General features: G+C 42.9%; 2 protein-coding genes across 6 annotated transcripts in view; both read right to left on the bottom strand.

The window, feature by feature from the left end:
* Positions 1–2,150: 2,150 nt before the first annotated feature.
* On the bottom strand, positions 2,151–3,935 carry LOC310964852 (D-beta-hydroxybutyrate dehydrogenase, mitochondrial; the record flags this gene model as incomplete). The annotated part of the gene is made up of 4 exons (XM_083938146.1): positions 2,151–2,597; positions 2,683–2,816; positions 2,907–3,059; positions 3,581–3,935. 4 exons carry the CDS (start codon positions 3,933–3,935, stop codon positions 2,232–2,234), a joined length of 1,008 nt encoding a protein of 335 aa, XP_083794272.1. The 3' UTR covers positions 2,151–2,231.
* A 2,151-nt stretch (positions 3,936–6,086) lies between these two features.
* LOC310964913 (inositol polyphosphate-4-phosphatase type I A-like) overlaps positions 6,087–20,062 on the bottom strand; it is a 34,608-nt gene continuing 20,632 nt past the window's right edge. For 3 of the 5 annotated variants that reach the window (XM_083938228.1, XM_083938229.1, XM_083938230.1), the window contains 12 exons: positions 19,802–20,017; positions 18,583–18,724; positions 18,127–18,270; positions 17,600–17,632; positions 16,821–16,993; positions 16,064–16,187; positions 15,852–15,919; positions 15,459–15,658; positions 15,233–15,330; positions 14,851–14,963; positions 14,595–14,749; positions 6,087–8,121 (listed from right to left, as the gene is read on the bottom strand). In XM_083938228.1, the coding sequence (XP_083794354.1) occupies positions 7,989–8,121; positions 14,595–14,749; positions 14,851–14,963; positions 15,233–15,330; positions 15,459–15,658; positions 15,852–15,919; positions 16,064–16,187; positions 16,821–16,993; positions 17,600–17,632; positions 18,127–18,270; positions 18,583–18,724; positions 19,802–20,017 (1,599 nt within the window). In that variant the 3' untranslated portion in view covers positions 6,087–7,988. The remainder of the gene's footprint in view (positions 8,122–14,594; positions 14,750–14,850; positions 14,964–15,232; positions 15,331–15,458; positions 15,659–15,851; positions 15,920–16,063; positions 16,188–16,820; positions 16,994–17,599; positions 17,633–18,126; positions 18,271–18,582; positions 18,725–19,801; positions 20,018–20,062) is intronic. The other 2 variants (XR_014593767.1, XM_083938231.1) reach the window with 2 other exon arrangements.

The raw sequence follows: 20,062 nt of genomic DNA, 5'->3' as shown, positions 1-20,062 counted from the left end.
CACCGCCACAGAGACCACCCCAACCCGGGCAGACAGGAGCCTCCGCACCAAGGTGCAGAGCCCTCTAGTCGCCCGGGCCGGAACTGTCCACGGGACAGCGGCCCGGGCCAGAACAGAGACAACTCCCTAACTGGCAGCCCCCTGAGGAAACACTGGAGACTAAAAACTGTTGCCTAAAACAGTAAAGGGTTAAAATATGGAGGCAAAAAACAAGGGACTAAAACATAAAAGCATAAAAGCATAGAGGCTAAAACATGAAATAGAAAATAAAAGCATAAGAGCATAGGTTTCTTGGTACAGCTTTATCTTGGGCTCATGAAAACTTTCCTGGCCCATTATTTATGTGTTATCAGTAAAAAACGCTGCTACACTTTTACCACTGTTATACTTATCTCTCCTTATCACTTATTTAGTTTGTTCATTCATTCATTCATCTTCAGCCTCTTGTCCCTGTCGGGGCGGCGGAGGGCTGGAGCCGATCCCAGCTGACATCGGGCGTGAGGCGGGGTCCACCCTGGACAGGACGCCAGTCTATCACAGGGCACATATAGACGAACAGAGACAGACAACCATTCACACCTACGGGTGATTTAGAGTCATCAATGAACCGAACACCTGCACGTCTTTGGACTGTGGGAGGAAACCGGAGAACCCGGAGAAAACCCACGCAGACATGGGGACAACATGCAAACTCCACACAGAAGGGCCCCAGCCGGGATTCAAACCAGGAACCCTCTTGCTGTGAGGCGACAGTGCTAAACACCACAGTTTGTACTTATTTTATTTCAATATGCTGCTAAACTGCACGCTGCGTATTGTTGTATATCGTATAAACCTGCGTTTAACCACAATGTCTGTTGCACTCTGTCACATTTAGTTATTGTTTGATAATTTTATGTTTTATGCTTATTGTCACTCTGATCCTTTCCCTCCTTTGGATTGAAACTGTTGCACAATGATAAATAAAGCTTCTTGAATCTTGAACTGCCTCTTGACCCTTCTGTTTGCTAAGTACGATGGATTCTCTCTGACTGAAACGTGTTATTTTAAGACCGTATGTGTGTCAATACCACGAAATATGTGAATGAAGTAACACAGTTGTAGGATTCTACATGAATTTGACCAACAAACCATCAAACTGTTAATGGTATTTATTAATATTCAACAGGGCTTAGCCAGAGGCCCCTTTCTGCCATGTATGATAATGCAGCAGCCATCTTGGACAGGGGCTTGAGCTGAGTTGTATGCAGCTGCTGGACTGAACCATAATGTTTGCAGATCAATAACAGGGAAAGTAAACATCAAGATAGCATCAGATGGTTTTAGTGAAACACGCCATACCCGCTTTATCAACCTCAACAGAACTGGCACAGATGCAACAGTTACTTCTTTCATATTTCTTGGTAAATACTCAGGAATAAAAGCTGACATTGTTCATTCTTTTGGTCTCAAACCCCACTTCAGTCTTCAGTTTAGAGCAAAAATACAAACGTCTTGAGCAGAGTTGTTTTTATTATAGTTTCAGCGGTGGTGCAGTTTTAATTTCTCCTAGAGTTGAGATGTGTTACGTAGTTTTATTCATTCATCTTCAACCGCTTATCCCGGGGTCGGGGTCGCGGGGGGTGCTGGAGCCGATCCCAGCTGACATCGGGTGTGAGGCGGGGTCCACCCTGGACAGGACCCCAGTCTATCACAGGACACATAGAGACGAACAGAGACAGACAACCATTCACACCTACGGGTGATTTAGAGTCATCAATGAACCGAACACCTGCACGTCTTTGGACTGTGGGAGGAAACCGGAGAACCCGGAGACAACCCACGCAGACACGGGGACAACATGCAAACTCCACACAGAAAGACCTTCTCGCTGTGAGGCGACAGTGCTAACCACTACACCACCGTGTAGCCAACGTAGTTTTATTTATTTTAAAATTGGCATAAAATCTGCGAGTGTGTGACATTCTGCAGCTGCAGATTCTGTGTGAAGCCTATCGGGTTAATGTCTCACATTTGTAGCTTGTATTTAAAAAGAAATTCAGGAGAAACAAACACGACGAAGCCTGTGCATGTTCTCGTCTGTCCAGGTCGTCGTTATCCCCAAAGCAATTTCAGTCAAAAGCAGCTGGACTTATGCACATCACTTTCGTTATAATCATCTTTTTATTGCAGAAAACATAAAGACAGACGTGCACATTCTTCCACCACCTCACTCCCTCATCATCTCTTTCCTATTTAGCGTAAAGCATTTCTTTTCTTGTAGCGTACATGGAGCTTAGCGAGAACACAGCGTCGGTGAGGGCGGTGGGGAGGAACGGGTGGAGTCTGAAGAAAAACATATCTGTCATTGAGACCAGCAGGTATCTGCGTTTAGGCTGAGCGGACGTGATGGCGTGCAGCATCGCGTCGATCACCATGTTGGCGTTCTTGAACCCAGACCTGCACGTTGACATGAAGTACTCGTTGGCCAGGTCGATGTAGTGTTGGTTGAACGTTCTCTTCTGTTCGTCGTCTAGTTTCTCCCAGATATCCAAACCCGTTTTCATCTTCAGGATGTTGGTGGCTCGCCCAAAATTACCCGGCTGGATGATGCTGACCTGAGAGTGGGAAAGAAAGAGTCGTTGACTTACGCTTCATGCTTCAGAGGATTTGTGTGGGGTTGTTTTTGCATCATTGCCGTACCTTCACACCAAAAGGGGCCATTTCAACACGTAGGCAATCTGCAAACGCCTCCAGCCCTCTCTTTGACACGCTGTACGCTCCCATGTTAAGGCAGTTGAAGAAGGCAAAGATGCTCGACGTGTAAACCATCCGACCTGAAAGACAAAACACACATTTTAGTTTTGTAACGTCTAACAACCCTACAGTAACACAGGGAGGTTACGGTGAAACGTAGGCGCAACAACCTTTGGAGGCACGAATCAGAGGTAGAAATGCAGAGGAGGTCCTGATGGAGCCGAACAGGTTGATGTCGACCATGTGGCGGAAATCTTCAATAGAGCTCCATTCGATCTCGGCCCAGTCTGAGATGCCAGCGTTGTTCACAACTGCCCACAGACCTGACACATAAAGACAAAAGAGGGCTTTTATAGTTATGAGATAAGCGTTATAAGTATAAGGCATCATTAGGGTTTAGTATCTTATATGTGAGACGTTTGTTTGTACATTTTAAGAATAATTTTAGGAATGATAAAGTAAAATTACTTGTGTTAAATCAGACTCACGTTTACTTATGGAAGAAAATGAATACAAATATTGGTTAATCAAGTGATTAGACAGCAAGTCCTGAGTTTATTTTTTATCTTATTCTGACTTAATATTGAATATGTTTGACTTAAAGGAAAAGAATGTCTTTGTTTAAGTGAAATTTACCTTAAATTGAGGAAATCTTTTACATTTTAAAGTCAAAATGTAGGAGAAATTTTGAGATTCAGACACAATCATGACTTAGTATCTCATCATGTTGATTTACAAATACGTTTGTTTTAAATTTTATATGTTATAATTTTGTTTGTTTTGATATAAACTAGCTTCCATACACATTATGGTATTGCTTTCCTACAGTGTGGTGAACTCTGACCTTTCTCTGGAAGGTTCTCCAGGACCGTCTTCTTCGCCTGCTGCACATCTCCATCACTTGTGACGTCCAGTTTGAGGATTTTCAGATTACCGGAGCTCTGTCTGACAAGAGTCTGGGCACCGACTCCCTCAGGAGACAAACACCCAGCAAAGACCACAAACCCTTTCTGATCCAAACATCGAGCCAGCTGGTGCCCGAAGCCGCTGTCGCAGCCTGTGATCAGCACAGCGTAGCCGTAACCGTCCTGCAAATGGCTGCGGTGATGGCGGGAAACCAGTTTGGCAAGAAAGAAGAGGAGGACGGCGAAGATGGAGACCACGCCAATGATTTGACCGATGACAAAGATGGTGTTCATGCTGAAGAAGCATCAGTGAACGTCTGTGTCTGCAGAGTGTCTGCAGAGTGCCTGCTGCATAATATAAACCCATTCACAACAAAGCAACAGTTCAGTGTGAGTGCGGTTTGTCCGTCCCTCAGATGTGTGAGGGTGAGACAATTTGTTCAGGTTTTCATGTGACCTAACAGGACGTACGAAATAAATCATGACTTTTATACTGAGTACAAATCAATTATAAAAGGCTATGGCCTGACACAAACCTTGGAAGAGATCTTAATCTCTAAAAGGATACAAAATAAATCCCAGGATGTGTTTGCAGGAGGTACAGCTTTTGAGGAATATGCTGGAAAGGCACGAGGAAACTTTGCACATAAGTTTGCTTCCCAAAAAACGTGGATAAGTGTAACGATCGGGATTATCGACACCGCCTTGTCGGGGTAACACAGTACCTAGTCTGAGGTGGACTGGGGGGGGACAGGATCTAGGTCATGGTGTCAAAGTGATCCAGTAAAGAGTCGCTGTGGCTGCAGGTTTTCATTCTAACCAAGCAAGAACACACCTGACTCGACTTACTCAATCACCTGAACTGTCTTCACACGGTTGATTTGTTGGACCAGGTGTGTTTTTGATTGGTTGGAATGAAAACCTGCAGCCACACGGCCCTTTGCTGGATCACTCTGACACCCAGTCTAACAATAATCAAACTGTGACGAGCATCAGCTGCTTGATAACGAGCAGAGCATTAGACTCAGGTGTGTGTTAGAGCAGAGAGAAACCTGAAACATGCAGGACAGTAGGTCTCCAGGACCGGAATTGCCCAGCCCTGAGCTGGATCTATACAAAATAGGGGTGGTGTCAAGTCGGTTCAGTCAGTTCAGTAATTTAACCCTGACCCTGCACCCTTTTCTGGCTGCTGCTTAAGCATTCATAGACATCCTGAAACCCACTTTATCTAGGACGCTGGCATTAGCCCAGGCCACTCATTCTTTTGAACACTGAAGCCATAGGTACCCAATACCGTAGGGTTAAATTACTGAACTGACCTGACACAACACCTACTTGTATAGATCTAGATCAGGGGTGGGCAATTCTGGTCCTGCAGAGCCACTGCCCTGCATGTTTGAGGTTTCTCTCTGCTCCAACACACCTGAGTCTGATGCTCTGCTCGTTATCAAGCAGCTGAAGCTCGTCACAGTTTGATTATTGTTAGACTCAGGTGTGTGTCTAACATCAGAACTATAGATGTGGTGCCCGATGCCTGGTGAGGCCTTTTGCCTGAACACCCTGCAGACTGGTGAGTACATTTCACACACACTGTCATTCCCAATACACCAACACACACACACACTTACACAACATACATTAGATTAGTGAGATCATGCCATCTTAGCGTTCATTTACCACGCAACAGCACATTAAATCTCATGTCCCTCATGTTAAGGTGGAACCACGTGGCCGTCACAGAACCTACAGCACAGATGAGATTAAAAATGACAATAAATATGAAAACTATATAAACTATAGTGTATAAATATGCAAACTGTGCAAACCCGATAAAGTGCAACTGCTTTACAAAAGTGCCTGTATCATGGATAAAGTGCAATATTCCCCCCAACCCCAACCCCATCTAAAGCTCCAGGGAACAAAGTCCTCTTCCTTGCACGTCCCTTTAAAACACCTGTGCAAGGCGCCGTCCTTCTCGCCTCCCCATTTTGCGTAGAATGAGTCTGTCTCACCTGATTCACAGTGTTGGTGTAAAGCTTAACATCCGGATGCTGATGATGGCTTAGTGCCGCCCAAGACATCGCCTGTGTGTGTAAAAGGACAGTGAGACTGCCTTTAACGAGCCGTACACCAGAGATCAAACCCAGCCTCCATAGATGATTGTTTAACAGATGACACGTTGTAAAGGACTATAAACCCCTGTGTGCGTGAATCAGGTGGATATTTCTAAATTAAAGCACCAAGTTAACTCAAAAACTCCACAGAAGATGTAAAACACAACTGTGGCCAAAGGTAAGCAGACAAAAGCTGATTTTTGGGGTTGTCCACAGACTTTTGTGTAGTTCTTAACACTTTTGCACATGCTGAATATGTGGCACCCTTAGTGTAATTTAATTTGTTTTATTTGCATAATGCTCCAAAACAAAAGTGACAATAACTCAGAGGTGCTAGGTAAGATATTTATTAATATATGTATAAAGTATTTGATTTTAAACATGTTGATGTATTATTTAAAGTCTATATCCCACAGAAAAATAATACAATCAGATGTGATACATCAATTATCTAATAAATCATGTTTATTTATTTATTTGCAAAACCAACAAAAGACAAATTCATTGTTAATTTATTTCAGCAGCAGCTACTGACAAGATGTAATATCCAGCAACATCCAAACCTCGACAGGTGATCTCAGACTGACAGAAAATGTACTCTACAATAAAATGCCACGTATACGACACAGTATGTTGACAAAACAAAAAGATACAGCATAAATGTATTTCCCAGTGGTCTGCAGGAGGTCTGCCGTCAGCAGCGTGGTGCATGTTCCAGTGAGAACCATTTCACTTCAAAGATGAAGTCACATGTGACGGAGCTGTGATGAGGTTGTACGGTGCAGTGGAATCACAGGACGTGCAGGGCAGTGGCGCCCCCGTGGGGCACAGACGGGTCATTGCAAATAAAATGTGGCAGTTGAATGGAAAAGAAGCGAGAAGGGGAAATTACAAATTAGTGATGAAATGCAAAACAAATGTTCCCCTTTGTTTGTTTTTTTGGCTGGAGCCGATCCTAGCTGACATCGGGTGTGAGGCGGGGTCCACCCTGGACAGGACGCCAGTCTATCACAGGACACATAGAGACGAACAGAGACAGACAACCATTCACACCTACGGGTGATTTAGAGTCATCAATGAACCGAACACCTGCACGTCTTTGGACTGTGGGAGGAAACCGGAGAACCCGGAGAAAACCCACCCAGACACGGGGACAACATGCAAACCCCACACAGAAAGGCCCCAGCCGGGATTCAAACCAGGAACCCTCTTGTTGTGAGGCAACAGTGATAACCACCAAACCACCGTGTCGCCCTTGTTCCCCTTTGTCCTGAATGAAGTTTAGATTTCCAAATTGCGTTTAGCTGCCTCAGATTTGATGCTGTGAAACTGTTTTTTTGGTAAATTTTGTCTTTCTTTAAAATCAAAAAGCAGAAGAATTGCATACAAAATCAGAACGGTGTGAAGAAGAGATGCAGCCTTCCAACTTTATATTATTATTATTATTATTATATATTTAGCCCATATTCTCACGATTGGCAGCTTGTCCTTGATGTACTTGCCTACTTTTAAAGCATATGTCGACAGTTTTCTCCACCTTATAGATATCCTCGTTATCCTTTAACGAGCTCTGATGTTTCCAATCAATGTTTTTTCTGACCCTATGTGAAGAGTAATGTGAGCAGGAAGCTGTCTGTCAATATTTGAGTCTGTGAAGTGACAACTCCTGAGGAAAAGGCCACTAATATCATATACTCTTGTTATTGTCGTCACTATTTCTTGGGCTTTTCATGAGTCTTGTAGACGATAAGAGTCTTTTTCCCACCACAATATAAACGTCACAGCCTAAATATGTCATGTAAGCCGTGTGTAGAGGACACCCTAACTGCAGAGACATGATAACCATGATTTTTAATGATGTATCTCTTGATTTCCACTGTGGAGCATAAATATAAATGTTTGCGTGTTTGACATTGATTACATCAGTGCTTGATCAGGAGTGAGGCAGTGCTCTTCATGTACAGAAGTAAAAACTCAAGAACACAGTCTTGTATTCAACATGTTATGCGTAATAAGGCAACTAATACAAAAAAAACCCAAACAGTTATTATACTAAGGTGGTAGAATTTCCTCAGGAAGGTGCAACTGTTGATCACTGAGTATACCTTCAAATAAGTCGAATTAAACGGTCACGTTCCTGAACACAGCTCCTCGACTGTACCCAAGTCTGATCTTGGACTTCCCAAAACACGGCCATACGATCCCAAAAAATGTTCCCGGGGCAGACGTCCAATCAGGTTTCCACTTTCCCGAAGGTGCCGTCAGGTGGTCGGTAGTGTTTAGGGAAGGCCTTGAGCTGCAGCGAGTTAAACGCGTACTTTCGGCATCCGACGTTCTTCACGGTGTTTTCTCGTCTGCAGCCCTCGCTGAGGAGACAGAATGGGGCCGTGAGTGAGGGCAAAGTAACAGAATGGATGGTTATGGTGGTGTGAAGGATGCTGACAATGATGTTTAACAACAAATGATGGATTTCAGCTGATCATCAGTAAAGACTTGTCACACGCACACGCACGCAACACACAGAGAGAGAGAGGAATAAAGTAAGGAAAGACCTCTAAATATCATCAGTCAGGTGATATTCTGCAGGTGGAGGCAGAAAACGTTTATTACAGCAGGAGTGTTGCGTTCAGGGACACTCTGACTAAAGGTTTTCTTGGGTTTACATATAAAGCAACATGGGACGCAGCGATGCTCGAGCTTAACTGCTGCTGAGTGTCGGAGGAAGAGCACTAAGAACACATGAAAACAAATCAGCGTAATACGTTTTCTGTTGTTTGCTGATTCCTGTGCAAATGAAAGTTAACAGCTAATAAATGCAGCGAGGATATTATTATTTAAAGCTAAAATAAACATTTGTTAGATTAAGATTTGAATGTGGACATTGCTTCTGAACAATAACTTCCTTTTAACACATTAACTCATTGCATTATGATCCTTTTAACCGTTATTTTCATTACATAACATCATGAATATCATTAACAGGAGCGGTCAGAGGGTTAAAAGTGCAATTTTAAGCATGAGAAGTATTTAAACCAACAGTCATGAGCACAAAATATCACATTTATATTCTCTGCTTTCAAATAACTCAAGACAATGTATAGCAAACATTTAGGCAATACATAAATATCATTTATGTACAGCAATACAAATATATTCTCTGATACATGTGGATTCATAGGGAGAACAAAACAAAGAAAAGAAAAAACATCTGCAACATTAAGACGTTTCTCAAGCTCTAAAAGGGAATTGATTATATATTTATATATATCTGTATATTAGATGGATTTATTTATGAATTCTTATAGCTTTTAAATAAAGTTCAACATATATCTCACAGAGGTAGTCCTAAACTGGAGTGATTAGACGCACGCATTTCATAAAATAAATAGAAATAACAGTAAAAAGGAGTGGATTAACATTTGGGATTTGTTTTGCGGTAGAAAGCAAATAACTCCTAAAATGTAAAAAGTGCAACAGAGTCAGAAGCATCTTATATTTTTCCGTTTGAGCATTTAAGATTTTCCTGACGACACATAAATGTCAGTATTAACAAACATACGTTTCTACGCGCTGCTTCAAACTGATTAGAGAATAAATCCACCTTCAATCCCTCTCTCCCAGCACCGGTGCAGAAAGAACAGTGACATCACTGCATGCACGAGCGCGAGCGCACGGATCATTACACTGTTCAGGGGTCATTAGAGCACGGTGAACTCCCAAAGGACGCTATTCTTGGTCTGATCCATTTCCTGACCGGGTCGATGTTAATGAGACGGAGCCTGAAACTCTGTGGAGGAGACTTTCGTTTAGCTTCACAGGCTAACGCATTGATTTTTGCAATGCAGGTTTCCGATGTGTAAAGCGGCCTGAAGGCTCTTGGACTTTCTTATCCTAAGGTTTGTGGAGGAGTGCTTCACGCAGTTTTGATTTCCCTTTCTTCTAGGACGTGTCCAGTAATAAAAACTGCTTTTAAACAATGTTTTAGTATATTTCTTTATAGTTTCTTGGCACTGACACTGCAGTAGCTGAATTTGGCTGCATCACTAACTGTATGATAATAATCACAACCACATAATAAATAAGTGTGGGGGTACACGTCATCACAAAACACATTATTTCTAGGAAGCTCTATGAAGAGTGCACAATTTGAAAGCAAAATAAGCTTTTGTTTTCTTAAAAAGAGGAAAACAAGTGTGAGTTGAGGAGCTGAAAGAGTAACGTGCGTTGAAAATTGTCAAAACTAAACATTTTCTCGCTCGTTTTTCTCTCATTTCTAAGACACGTGCACTAAAACGAGGCGGATGTGCATTCAGACAAAGACACCACAGCTTTTCTTGCTTAAGCTCTTTGCAAACACAGATCCTACAAACCTGAATTCACCCGTTAGGAAACCTGACTTAAAGCATTTGGCACACACATGGATACATTCCTCATTCAGTCGTCTTGTAGCTCAGTTTGACACAACCTTAAAGCTTTAACACAACAGCTGCAATCTGAACCAGCTTATGCAATAAAATCGGACTAAATGTAAACTGGTACACGTAAATGCTCTGGAGGGCGGAGAACCTACTGTTCTACGCTGCATAATCAAACACGCGCCCCTGAATATCCTACGATCATACGCAACAAAATGAGCTGCATCCTTAAAAACACAGCTTCACTTTCAGGGTTGGTCTAGTGTGGCACAGTTGGGACCATTTAAGTGTCCAAAAAGCAACGATTTCATCAAACATGTCACTGCTTTTACAAATGAACTGAACCCAGAAATAACCCAGCAGCCAGGCTCAGCTGACAAACGGTGCAGAGGCTTTTTATTTTTTCTATAGCAGGAAAGGAAAAACTTTGTGCATCAAAGTCTTCGTTGAATTTGATCTTCTAAGTCTGGCCGAAGGGTTCACGAGTTCAGTTCATTTATCTTGGAGTTAACAGGGATATAAGTACGCTTTCACACACTTTAGTCCTCAGTGTATCTGTTATTGGGAGACAGACACTGAACTGAATACACTGATTGATTTGTGGATAATGTCAGTAAAAACTGATCTATTAGGCTGCATGTAAACAGAGTCTTACTGACCCAGATCTGCTGGAAAGTGCACAGGCTGAAGTAGAAGCAAAACACCTTCTACTCTCTAGAAAAGCATAAATAAATAAATAAGATAAGCAGACACTGCCAGAAACAATACCCATAAGCCAGAGTATGCCGACTTCATTTTGCCATGAATAAAAGTTTTTGTTTCCTCCACTTTAGCTCATAAGGTGCAAAAGCAAATGGAAGACAGTGATAAATCAAACAAGCTGCACAAAAGAAGTAAGATAAATATAATATATAAAGATTTATATCATGATCGCTACAATCAACTCTTTCCTGAAAGCGATATTTTTCTATATAACCTCCATTTCTTTTATACATATTCACAAATATACAATGCTTTCATTTTGTCATTAATGTCTATTCTGTTGTCAGTGAAAAAGAAGAATAAGGCAGAGCGCTCACTGACTCACACAGATCATAAATACGTCCATTAGAGGGCTCCATCTACTAAACATGGACCAGAGTTTGGATGTGAATGCAGAGAGACCATTTTTCTGAAGCCTTGAGTATAAACCAGTTGTTCTTTGTCTTGACTTAACGATTTAGTTTTGTGTTTTATAGACGTGGTACACAGGGACGACTGTGTTCACACCAAGCCAGCTGAATTTGTTTGGTCCAGGTTTTTAATAACCGACCCCAGGGGGGATGCAGAGAAAACGCTTACCTAGTTCTAGTTTAGCCTGGAATCAAAAGTATGTTTATATTAAGCTGTTTTTCCTCAAAAATGGACCAAAAAATGTTCCTAGAGTGAAATAAAACTAATTTTCACTCATTTTAAATGTCAATATAGCCAATGGCACCATACAGCAGCTGTCTTTAAGCTATATTTTGTCAGATGACCTGTTTTATAACATCCAACGGCATTTCAGTGAAGCTGTCTGACAAAAGGAAAGAACAATATGCAAATGAGAACAACTTCATTGTGAGCATGACTGTATTAAAACCCACCCAGTGTGATGACTGTGGTCACACTGATCAACCAAACTGTCTGCGTCTTAACTCCCGATCAAAAGACTAAATGTTCCTGAATCATTCAGGTGGAGATCGACCTGAAAACACTAGTGTGGAAACACGAACAGCATCTGTGTTTTCAGATTTAGCAGGCGGTCTAAATGTCACGTGGAGTAACTGTGTTGATATTTTCCCAGGCCTGAAAACTATGTGCGGCGCTTTGAAGCTTGGAAAAGAAGAAACAGGAAGTGCCCACGATTAAACAAAAATAGGAGGAGGAGTTGATAAAGGGGACATGAGTCCTGTAAAGCCCTTAGTCAGGGTTAGACAGTGTGTACGTTCTGTACAGTATTAGTGTGCATGAATCACATACACACTCACAGGACAGTGGCACCGCTTCAGAAACATCCTGAGGAGTCAGTGTGGAGCATTTCCACTCCTCCTCATGAATCTTGGATTACACATTAGTTCAGTCTCTTAGAGCAGAAAGAGCAGCTCGAGGCCGTTCAGCTGCAGCGGAGTTTGGCCAGGAAATAGGCCACGCTGAGGAAGATCCACACCACCAGGAGGTTGGGGCTGAGGGCCAGCAGGGGCAGCGAGTACAGGAGGCTGGGGTCCAGCCGGAAGTCACGCACCGGCAGCAAGCCACTCAGGTTCTTCTGGATCACTCCCTCCCTCGTCCCAATTCTACCAAGTCACGGGAAGGTGGTGGGAGGAGGAGGAGGAGGAGGAGGAGGAGGAGGTGTGGAGCAAAAAAGGTTGAAGTAAGGGGAAGCGGGTGGAGGTTAGGATAGGATGAGAGGAGAGAAGTTTGAGGTACAAAATAAAACAAAGAGGAGAAACAAGAAGGAGAAAAGGTATAATGGTAAAAAGAAAGGGAGGAAGAATGAGAGGAAATAAAGAAAATAAAAGATTGCATGAAGGAAGACGGGAAGGAAGAAGGGAAGGAAGCGTGTATCGCAACAAAGCCAAAACAAACAGATGCCATGTGCATATGCGTGCACAGAGGTGATGAGAGGGCAGAGCCGGCGAAAAAAATCACAATGACAACGAAGCCACGATGGTGCAGACGGTTCCATGGTGTGACATAATAATAATAATAATAATAATCAAAATCATACGGAGGTCACAACAAATGATGGATGAATCACAAACCAACCAGAATAAAACAACCCCGCAAAAATGAGCCAATCAGGACAAAGTCAAACACAGAGGAAGAGGAAAAAAGAGAGAGAGAAAAAAGAGAAAATTAAGAAAGATGTTAAGAAATAAACAGCTGTGGCTCTCCATGTGTATTAACTCTAGGTCATAGGGTGGAGGAGGAGGAAGGGATTAAGGGAAACATGGCAGGAAAGGTGTCTTGGTTTCACTTGTGACAACTGGAAACCAACATGCGTCAAAACACCTTTAAATTTGAGACATTTTGAAGTCGTTTGCACCTCTTTACACAAGCATGTCCTAAGAAGCAATGGGCTTTTATTGTGAAAGACTAAAAAAGAATCTGGTGCAGACTTAACTTCAAAATGTATCACGTGGTTTTCAACATGGGTTAGAAGTGAATCAAGCTCTTAAATTCAGTGATGAGGCAGATGGGAGGGAACAGGGAGAGATGTGAGGGGGAGAGAAAGGTGAAGATGTGTCGTAACATGCAAGAGTCTGTGCGGCAGTGCAACTTTATTGAGCACATAAAGTACAACGCAGACATGTGTGATTACATATTTCTTTACATGAGCTTCACAACAAAATATAAAGTCACATACAACTGTCCTTTGAACACACACAACCTTTGACACAAAGATATAAACACTTGTTTTGTTTTTGGGAGTTGCAGGGACTTTAAGAGAGAAGTGAGACGATGCTGTTACAGCGTGGATCGATATCAATAAAGCTCTGTTTGTGAATATAAACTCCTGTTAAACCTTCATCCTTCTGTCACTGTCTGCTGTCTTTGATAATGTTGGGTATTTCTGTCTTTATCACAACTACAACATGTGTAAAACATCATTTGGAAAATGGCACTCTCTCTGGGAACGTGTTTGTTTCCTTTCTTCAGCTGCAACATAAAGGACATTTATTTTAATATTTTTTATAATCACTAATGATTTTTTCTTTTTAACAACTGTTTTAATGAGGGATGAACTTGCTTTTGTATATATGTTTCCGACATGCTGCAAGACGAATTTCTCATGCGGAAAAAACAAAAGAAACTCTCTGTCTTGGCTGCAACGTTGGAAAAAACGTTCTTTTACCACCTAATTTGAAAATGAATGAAGGAAAGGAAGGAGGGAAAAACAAAAAGGTGGTCTGTCAAGTGCAACTAAGACTCTGAAAAAGCTTTAGAGAAAAGACGGATGTGAAGACAAAGACAGGACAAGAAGATGCACAAACAGACCAACACACACGCTCAACACATGACTGAAGGAAGATCCTCTCACTTGAATATCAGTTAGGAAACGCTCTTCTCCAGAACCTTGTCCCAAAAAAAGACACTAACAATGGAAATCAACTAAATCTAAACCTTTTTTCCAAGAGTCTGGTGAAGTGAGCAACCAACTGAATTTCAAAATGTTCAAGGATCCCCTTTGAGATGAACAAACAGCTCAGGAAGCAGGCAACGTTGTTCAAATCACACATGGGCAAAACATCCTACCCGTGCATTTGTGTCCCTCTGACCTTCACCGCTTTGCAGCAGGAAGTGAAAATATTCTGGATCTTTAAGTTCTCACTCTTGTTTTGCCCAGGTATGATTTCCCATTGTGTCCCCCCCCCCATTCAGCCAGAGTAAAGTCCTCCTACCTGCGCATGCAGTCTAAGGCCTGCGTGAAGACCTGCGGCGCCATGCCGTGCTCGTGCTGCAGGATCAGGCACTGCTCCAGGGTCACCGACATGGCCGTGCGGTCTTTGGCGCTTTTGCAGCTGGTGAAACGGACCCCGTTCAGTCGGCGGCAGATCTGAAACAGAACGAGACAAAACGTTTAAGTTATTTCGTTGCCATTACCTAAATATGATATATTGTGGGTATCTTGATGCACAACAAAGCAGTAAACCTCACCTCGGCTGCCTGCCACAGGATGTCTACGTTCTTGTTTTTCCTGGCGTGGACGTTCTGCCCCAGAAACCTCAGCAGCTCGGGGAGACAAGTCTGAGAACGAGACCTCGGGAGGCCTGAGGGAGTTTTGTGGGGGAAGATGGGAAATGTAGGAAATGTAGGAGGGGAATGTTTGGATAGAAAACAAAGGCAGGGGAGAGAGGAATTAATACTGCTGATATAGACGGTTGTTTGGAAGTAATAGTGGTGGAAGTTATATTCTGAATGTACTTCTACCACTGAAGATACATGCGTACATTTTGCAACAGCACCTAGTGTATGAAAAGGTATTTCCCTGCCCTGTTGTTGTTATTATTGCTGAACTCTAGTACACTTGAGTACTCACAGTCCTCAGGCAGGACTTCTTTAAACTGTTCGTAGTATGAGTTCAGCCTGGAGAGACTCTCCAGGTTAATGATCTCCTGCAGGGATGTGTCTCCAAACCTGAGCAACAAAGAAACATTTTTTCTGACATACACGTTTGTATAGCAGCCTGGATTAATCTGCCACGCACATCATTCTAAAACTTGTGTGGAGCTGACGAAGACTCTTTTCTCCTCAAACTCACTCACTTCTCAGCCAGCGTCTGCTGCTCGTTGATGCCGACGTTGAAGTGCACCGGCTGGACCCTCAGCAGCATGCCGCTTTGGATCTCCCGCGGCAACGCGTCGAACATTGTCCCTGGCAGTGGGATGCGGACGTTGAAGCCGTCGCGGTTCCCGGTGATGATCGGCAACATGTCGGGGGCGGAGCTGCTGGTCGCCTGAGTCACCTTATTTCACATATTATTAGTTTAAATAGACATGATATCGGCACTCAGAGTCTTTCCTCTGTCTACTATCGAGTGGTAAAGCATGAATACTAATCACAAAAGTCGTAGTAAGTCTAACCATAGTTTAAAGAAGCATTTCACTATATTCCTGGAGTTGCAGGGGCATCATGGGGATTATAAAACATCTTCCTACCTTAAAGGTGACATTCCGAAGATCCATGATACCGACACTCATGTCCTCCAACATGGCCAACTCCTCTCCTGGGAACAACACCGATGATCAGATTCATCTGGAGCTGCTGGGGATTTGATCATGTGTGTGTGTGTGTGTGTGTGTGTGTGTGTGTGTGTGTGTGTGTGTGTGTGTGTGTGTGTGTGGTTGTGTGTGGTTGTGCGTGATTGTACCATAAGTGCTGAGCAGGGACTCAAATTGAGCCAGCAGGCCGATGGTGTAAAGCTGTCGGAGGAATCCTGTGTCACGGAGACAGTTCCTCAGTTTGATGATGAAGCCGCAGATAAGAGCGGTGAGCTGCAGCAAACACACACACACACTCTGTACTGTATTGGCAGAATATTTTTAAATGATAGTTATTTAAAGGTTTTTTTAAATGAATAAGTAAAATAAAGTTTTCTTTTTTGAATGTCTGATGAGACTTTTGTCAAATCCCACGACATTAGCTGTCGGCAAAACAGCTTCCATTAATTAAATTAAATATGGTGGTGTGCACTTAATTCAAACCAACATGAGGTTTTTATATTTTCACGCGGGAAAGAAAGATGAAAATACGTAAACAACTGAGGCTGCAGAGATCTGATGTACTACAAACGATAGAGTCACAATAACTGTTGATGTAACCAAAGCTACAGAAATAAGAGACTGTAAATAAGTTGACTACCTCTGGGTACATATCTGAAACGTCTGAAACGTCTCGAGAGTGGGAGTTTGTGGGTCTGCAGGTGAAGAAATCCCTTCTCTTCCTGTCTATTTCTTAAACGTTTCCTTTACTGGCTCAGTGTAAATACTGTGGAGCCTCCAGTTTTGTGATATTTACAGATTTATGAACTCTTCATCGATTCCCTCAGTGTGAGTCAGTCCAGGATGAGCATGTTAGTCTGTGTGTGTCTGTGTGTGTGTGTGTGTGTGTGTGTGTTTTGTGCTGACCGTCTGGCAGAAGACGACATCGCGGCGGTACTGTAGCGTCAGGTCCATGGCTATCGTCGGGGCGCTGTCCTGCATCAGCAGGAAGACCATGGACTTTTTGGCCTTGTCACTCATCATGGCGACGCACTCTGTGAGCGTGGTGAGGAGAGGGTACAGCGCTTCGCTCCACTCGCCTGGGAAACGCACAATCACACAGAAAGTGCAGGTATCGACAGGAAAGTAAATTACAGAGGTTAGATTTTTTAAAAACATACACCCATCCCACTCATCCACACACAATGCAATCTAACTCTCCAACTGAGTTAAAGTGGTAATTAGTATGAATAAAGTGAATTCATTAAGTTGATCTTTGAGGAGTTGTTCAGACAAACTGCACAGATGGAACAGAGAGGCAACAGGAAAAGCAGAAGCGCTGATAGAGACCACACTTTAGGGGGTGAAGCTCCAGTACATGTTGAAGTTTTGTCTTTTACAAATGAATCCTGAAGATGGCCTACATTTCCAAGCTGGACATTTCCAAAAACACAAAGAGCTACCACTTCTAACAAATCCCTTTCAAAAAGAAGAAACTAAACATTGAAGATGCCCTTTAGGGTAAACGTACTGTATGTAATTTAGCATGAGCAGCTAAATATCATGTAAAAGGACCAATTTAAAAAACCTGACTGGCTCATTCTCTGCAGTAATCTAACATAATAATCAAATGTTTTCTTTTGAACCAGAGTTCTGGAGAGCTGGGGGAAGAGGCAGAGAAGCATGGGTGGGATAGCAGCTCTTACCTGGGTACGCCTCCTCAGCACTGGGGCTTCCATCTGGAAGAGGGGATGGAGGTGCAACATGCATGATTAGCAGGCGCTCGGCAGCAGAGAGACACACAGAAAACACTAAAAACCAGGGTCAAACATCTATGCAAAAAATATGTGGTGGGCTGTTGGTCCTTTTCTCACCACACTGCCACCTTTCTGCAGCATTTTTGAAGTAAAGGTTTGCAGAGACACGTGACCCTGGTCCAGTACAACATGTAGAGTAAGCACAAAATCTCAGATAAAAGTGCTAGCTGAAGGGCTGCAGCACTTAATGCCGGCAAAGCTGGAGAGTAAAAAAATGCTGCAACATCGTGGACAGACCAAAGAGACGACAAGAGAGATTGCACACAAAGCTAAATGCTTCACATGAGACAGTTTTTTGGTTTTATAATAGATTATGGTTTCTTTTAAGTGAGTATCCTGAACTAAACTGACCTGGAAACAGCTGACAGGGTTGACAGAAGAAGCAAAACAAAAATGAAGAGGTGAAAACAACCTACAGGGTTCTTGTGCAGATGAGAGGGTGGGCAGAGAGGAGGAGGACGGTGGAGGTGGTGATGATGGTCTTGGAGGTGATAAGGATGATGATGATGCTCCCTGTGACAAACTCCCTGGGTTGATCCAGAAAGCTCTTTTTTCTTCACCTTTTCACAGACACACACAGCAGCATGTTGATTTACACTCTCAAATGTATGCAATGTCAATGAAAGTGAATGAATTAAAGATCATTTATTAGATATTTTCTGCTTAAACATTAATCTGCTGCTTTTTTAAATGTGTATTAGTTCCATGCCTTTGAAAACTAATTTTAATTAATTTGTTTCTTTTTCTGATCACTCACTTATTCACGTATGTTAACAAAAAGAGCAAAATATAAAAAAATAAACAAAATCCAAAGGTATTAGACAACAAAGAACAGAAACCAACAGTGTGTGCTTTGTGTGTGTGTGTGTTACCTTTCTTACTGGCGCTGCCCTGCAGGTCCGTCTGGACACTGTCCTGACTGCTGACGCTGGGCCTCTTCTCCTTCTGAAGCAGCTTGTCAACACGCTGGATGATGCACTCCAGAGATTTATCCACATTCACCCAAACCTTCTCCTGAGAACAGATGGACACAAGGCATCAGTTTTTCCTATGGGCCCTCACGGCGGGCAGGGCTCCCTCCCGTCTGCCACCCCCCCCTAACTATGGAGCTCCTAAGTGTGAAACTGAAAAAATGACAGTCAAAAGCTCCAGACACAAGGGGCCTTGCAGTGGCCCCTAAGGCCCACCTACGGGCCCTCATGGCAGGCAGGCTCCCTCCTGTCTGCCCCACCTAACTATGGAGCACCTCAGTGTCAAACTGAAAACATGACTAAGTCAAAGCTCCAGAGAGTAGGGGGGTATAAACCGCCCCTAAGGCCGACCTACAGGCCTTCACAGAGGGCATAAAACAGGCCTGTGCCCCCTCTCTTCCCCTGAAACTCTAATAAAGTTTAAGTGAATTTTTTTTCCAAGGGGTAACATTCACAGGCTGTGGAGCTCGAGGGGAATACAGAGGGGATAGGCATCAGCCCTGCCCACCTGAAGGGCCCTGTGTGGGATTGTGCAGGGGCCCCAACTCCCTGGAGCTCCTGACTTATTTTTTCACAGTCAAGGTTGTGAAGCTCCAGGGGAAGACGATAGGCATCATCCCTGCCCGACTTTTCTATTAGCCGCTGCTTTTCAGTAAACTGCACTGTAACTTCTGTAACTGTATCCATCTTTTATGTTTTAAAAATGAACTTTTATGCATTTTAAACCTTTTATATGTTTTAAATCTATATGTTTTATGTGTTATTTCATCGTAACATCATTTAATGTAATTTCATTTCATCATATTGTGCACTGACAAATTATGTGACTGAATTACTTAGTGTAAGAAACAATCATATAGACGTCATATACAATATTGAGTCATGATGTAGCACATTTTCTGGCAGTTCAACTAAAAACTAAATGGAAATTAGCACTGGACAAATGTACTTTTCACTTTTGGGAACAGTATGTACCAAACAATCTAAATTTGACTGCTTTTTTAATTAGCTAATATATTTGTATATGAATAATGTTCCATTCCGACTAACTTTAGTCTGGATAATATAAATTAGTTTTACCTTTTAGTGTGGAATCTGTGAAATGATTGAAATAACTCACCCACTCCTCTTCATGCCAGTCTATATGCAGGGAGGATCGGCTGTTGCGACCACTCCACTTGGCGAGCAGCGTGTCCTGGTCATTACGCAGGACTACTTGCTCGGAGTCGGCGGAGGGAGATGCTTTGGAGGCGATGTACTCGGGCCGTGCTGCGTTCAGGGCCTGAATGGCTGAAGCCAGCAGCTTACAGTCGCACACAGTCACCAACTGACGAGTCTGAGAGGGAGAGGAGTTAAATATCATCAGTCCAAAACAACAGAA

This window comes from Echiichthys vipera, assembly GCF_963691815.1.
Source record: "Echiichthys vipera genome assembly, chromosome: 23".
Lineage (NCBI taxonomy): Eukaryota > Metazoa > Chordata > Actinopteri > Perciformes > Trachinidae > Echiichthys > Echiichthys vipera.
Note: the sequence above shows the minus strand (reverse complement) of the source record. Positions and strands in the feature narration are given on the sequence as shown.